At 36.1% G+C, this 5,000-nt stretch overlaps 1 protein-coding gene across 1 annotated transcript in view; it reads left to right on the top strand.

The window, feature by feature from the left end:
• LOC137639068 (uncharacterized) overlaps window positions 1-3,453 on the top strand; it is a 4,543-nt gene extending 1,090 nt beyond the window's left edge. The window contains exons 2-4 of the mRNA XM_068371388.1: window positions 806-845; window positions 1,078-1,390; window positions 3,115-3,453. Coding sequence (XP_068227489.1) covers window positions 824-845; window positions 1,078-1,390; window positions 3,115-3,283 — 504 coding nt within the window. The 5' untranslated portion in view covers window positions 806-823 and the 3' untranslated portion in view covers window positions 3,284-3,453. The remainder of the gene's footprint in view (window positions 1-805; window positions 846-1,077; window positions 1,391-3,114) is intronic.
• The last annotated feature ends 1,547 nt before the right edge of the window (window positions 3,454-5,000 follow it).

Below are 5,000 nucleotides of genomic sequence, written 5' to 3' on the forward strand. Positions count from 1 at the left end.
ACGAATATATAAATCCAGTATTCGAAAAACAACTGACCCTTGCTGCACTTAATAAGAAAAACATTCGTCCAGCATATTCGTTAGTCGTTACTGTCCTATAGCCTGTCTATGAAAACGTAAACAAACAAACTTATAACAGTCTTTCTCGCTACAAACAATCATTATACTAACTACCCGCCTCTCTCTCTCTCTCTCTCTCTCTCTCTCTCTCTCTCTCTCTCTCTCTCTCTCTCTCTCTGGGTAATCAAGGTTGATTGATAGATTGATTGATTTGAGATTTTCTGGCATCCTGACATCTAAGGTCATTGACGCCGTAATCAAGGTTGACAATTCAACCATATGGGTCATGTGTAAGCAGCAAAAGCGAACAGGGTAAATGAATAAAACTTTTATGAATTAGGAAGATAAAAAAAAAATATAAACGATAGGTTTTAAATGCTAGCAAGATTAAAATCACTTCATTTACTTTGACGACTGCTTTTCCGGTCCCATACAGCAGGGGAACCACACCCTCTACTGGACCTTCACTGTCATTTTATCTTGTTCGTTCAGAGCATTCAATATTTCATATCACATATTCCTCATTTACTGTTAAATCGTCATTGTCAAACGACTCACCCCTCTTTTTCTCTAAAGTCTCACCATCAAACCAAGGAAATTGGTCTTTAACAGTTATAGTCTTTTCCATTAGTGGACACATGGTATCGTATTCACCTTAAACACTAATTATCTAACCTATTTACCCTTATTATGATGATATACTGGGGCTGCTGTTTCTAATATATTTACTTCGTCTTCCCTACAGGATTATCTAGTGACAACCATGGCTCTTACATTCACAGTCGGTAAGTATTATATTTGTTGAAGAGGCCTATAGTGTAGGCCTAAGTCATGCCTTAATAAATGCTCAGTTGTCAAGATTGTTCAAATAACGTACGTCACTTTTCAAGCTCCATCAGTTTTGTTTTGTTTATTTTTAAGAGTTTTTGTTTTTGATTATTTAATTTTAGAAATCCAGTTTCCAACGATAACTGAATAATCTTCATAATGTTAAATTTATTAATTTATCCATCAAAGGAGCTGGCGCCGCAGTGGCTGCCGGCGTAGCTGCTGCTGCCGCTGCAGGAGCTGTCGGTCTAGGCCTGTTAGGTGCCGCCGCTCTCTCCAGGAGAGGAGGCAGAAGGGGTGGCAGAAGGGGCGGCGGCGGCAGACACAGGTTTGGCCGACAGGCCCAGAAGCAGGTCGAGGAATCCAAGGCTCTGGAAAGGGCCCTGGATCTCATTCGCCAGCAGGACGTCACTGGATGCGGGATGCGCCTTGTGTGCGAGTTGGCAGGACTTCGGGAGGAGAGCCTCACGGAGGAGGAGATGTCTATTCTAGATATTGTAGAGTGAGTATCGTCAGGCGAAAGAGTTTTCGTGATTTCTGATCGGAAAAGGGTTTGCTTCTTTTGCCTCCTTCAATGACCCTTTTCTTTATCTAACTTCTTCCCAAAGTGTTATTTTCTTCCTCTAACTCTACACACGAGTGTCATTTTCTTTATCTCACTTCTCCCAAGTGTCAGTTTCTTTATCTAACCTCTTCCAAAAGTGTCAATTCTTTATCTGACTTCCCCACAGTGTCATTTTCTTTCTCTAACTCTCCCCTCAAGTGTCATTTTCTTTTTCTAACTCTCCCCACAAGTGTCATTTTCTTTCTCTAACTCTCCCCACAAGTGTCATTTTCTTTCTCTAACTCTCCCCACAAGTGTCATTTTCTTTACCAAACTCTCTCCACAAGTGTCATTTTCTTTATCAAACTCTCCCCACAAGTGTCATTTTCTTTATCAAACTCTCCCCACAAGTGTCATTTTCTTTCTCTAACTCTTCCCACAAGTGTCATTTGCTTTCTCTAACTTACCTCGCCCCACAGCTGTCACTTTCTTCATCTAACTTCCCCAAGTGTCAATTTTTTTCATTTAACTTCCTCCAAGTGTCATTTTCTTTATCTAACGTCCTCCAAGTGTCATTTACTTAACTAAATTCCCTCGAGACACAATTTCCTTACTGATCAATAAGCTTTTCAAAGAACATAACTCTAATAGAATTAATATCAGCACAACATTCTTCAATAAACTCATGTAAATCCTTTCCCTGGTTACAGATGAATTTGCTTTGGTTTAAGTCTCTTACTAAAGAAAAGGCACTGAAGAATTTGTATTATTTTTTTTATGGAGCGAACCTCTTTTTTGGTCTTCCTTAAATGGTATTTTAGGAATCCACCCAAGACAGTTTTTTTTTCAGTTATTTTATTATTCTGACATTTATTTGTTTTAACATTTTTTCCAAAGAAATGTTTCGTCTATATAAAGTTTCCACTGAATATTTATCACTAACACTCGTGACTTTAATCAACGTAAATATCATCCACAATGGCATTTAATATCGAATTCTACCCTTGGGAATATATATCTACTGATAATTTATCTATAATAAATGATTCGGACTGGGCAAGGATTCGAACCTATGCCTCTGAGTCGAAACAATGCCAACAAAGACCTCTCTTGATAGCATGATTGTTTAGAGATCTTTGCTGGCGTTTTTTTCGACTTGGAGGTATAGGTTCGAATCCTTGCCTAGTTAGAAGCATTTATCATAGATGAATTTCCACTGGATAGATATTCCCAAAGGTAGAAGTCGATATTAAATACCATTTTTTTTATATTTACATAGTTTCTAATCTCACACATCTTGCTTCAAAGACTATTATTATTATTATTATTATTATTATTATTATTATTATTATTATTATTATTATTAGCCAAGCTACAACCCTAGTTGGTAAAGGAAGATGCTATAAACTCAAGGACTCCAACAGGGAAAAATAGCCTAGTTGGGAAAGGAAATAAGGAAATAAATAAATGATGAGAACAAATTAACAATAAATCATTCTAGAAACAGTAACAACGTCAAAACAGATATGTCATATATAAACTATATAAAGACGTATGTCAGCTTGTTCAACATAAAAACATTTGCTGCAAGTTTGAACTTTTGAAGTTTTACTGATTCAACTACCCGATTGGGAAGATCATTCCACAACTTGGTCAATAATTGATTATGTTATTCCTCACAGACCTAGACCCACACCTGGAGAAGGAGTGCTGCCATCTAGCAGCGGGGCTGTGGACTACAAGATCGCTAAAGAATTGGGTCAAAGGCACGCCGATTGCAGCTTGACCTTCCCTCTTTGCTCGTTCAATGGCACTCAACTCATGAATATCGTCGATGGGTACCTGCCATAGGAACCCAGAAGCGGAAAAATACGATTTTCGATTAGATGATAGTTCTTTTATAAAAAAAAATAATAGCGTGAAAGTTTCTATTTCTGTATAAACTGTGCGTATGTAGTTTCTAAGTTTGTATACTTTTTTTCGGAATATTTGTTTTGTATGAATTCGTTATTTGATAAGTATTTGTCCTGATTTCCTTTAGAATAGTAATGATGAAAATTATAAGAATTGTTCATTTTTTATTTCTATGAAAGGCCCAAAACATTTTCTTTTATTTTTTTCATTTTATTTCTTTTTTTATAAATTCATGGAAATTATATAGCATTTAGTGCTGTTTTGGAAAGGTTAAGTTTTTTATTGTAGTGCGAACTGATATGATCTTTTATTTTTATTATATAATTCATTATACTTACTTGATTTTATAAAATGTTTTTTATCCGGACAATAAACACTATTTCCTGAATATAATTGTTATCATTACTCTTATTTCCTACCGTTATCCCTACATTAAGGGGTCAGTTGCCTAGTGCCCACTCTCCAATGCCATCTATCAAATGTATCCTCTTCCACCAAACCTCTTCTCTCCATATTATCCTTCACCTTATCTCACCATCTAATTCTCTGCTTCCCTCTCGATCTTCTCCCCTTAACAGGTTCCTCCTATGCCCTCCTCACTCCCTCCCCACCATCCATTCTCAACACATGCCCACACCATCTCAGTCGTGATACTCTTACCACCTCTGCAGTCTTTACCACGCCTGCCATTCTGTTTATTTCATCATTTTCCAATCCTTCAAGCAGTGATATTCCAATCATCCACCTCAGTATCTCATATCTGTTCTCTCAAGCTTTGCTTTCTCTTTTCGTCCTGTTATTATTATTATTATTATTATTATTATTATTATTATTATTATTAGCTAAGCTACAATCCTAGTTGAAAAAGTAGTATACTATAAGCCCAAGGGCTCCAAGAAGGAAAATTACTCAGTAAGGAAAGGAAATAAGGAAAAACAGAATAGTGTGCTTGAGTGTAACCTCAAGCAAGAAAATTCTAACACAAGACAGTGAAAGACCATGGTATAGAGGCTATGGCACTCTCCAATGGTTTTATTTTAATGTCCTTATCTCAAAAGAACTGCTTACCATAGCTAGAGCGTCTATTTTGCCATTACCAAGTAGAAAGTAGCCACTGAACAATGACATTGCAGTAGTTAACCCCTCGAGTGATGATTTTTTTTTCGTTATCTTAATGTTGTAAAGTGTATAAGGAGAGAGGAGAATACGTAAAGAATAAGCCAGGCTATTCGGTGTATGTGTAGGTAAAGGAAAAAGGAGCTGTAATCAGAGAGAGAGAGATCCAATGTGGTATCATAGTGTCAGTCAAACTACCCATAACTCTCTAGAGGTAGTATCTCAACCGGTGGCTGGTGCCTTAGCCAACATACTCCCTAATACCCAGGTTTTTCCATTTAACATCAAGTTGGATATTTGATTCATATATACCATTTGGCCTTATATCTCATAGTGTATATATATATATATATATATATATATATATATATATATATATATACACACACACACACACACACACATATATATATATATATATATATATATATATATATATATAATTCGCAAGTCATATGTAAATGTAGAGAGTTGTAAATGTAAAACTGTGGTTCTAATTATCGTAATTTTTTACCAACAAACTAAAAAAACTTAAATG

Source organism: Palaemon carinicauda, chromosome 4 (assembly GCF_036898095.1).
Source record: "Palaemon carinicauda isolate YSFRI2023 chromosome 4, ASM3689809v2, whole genome shotgun sequence".
NCBI classification, from domain to species: Eukaryota; Metazoa; Arthropoda; class Malacostraca; order Decapoda; family Palaemonidae; genus Palaemon; species Palaemon carinicauda.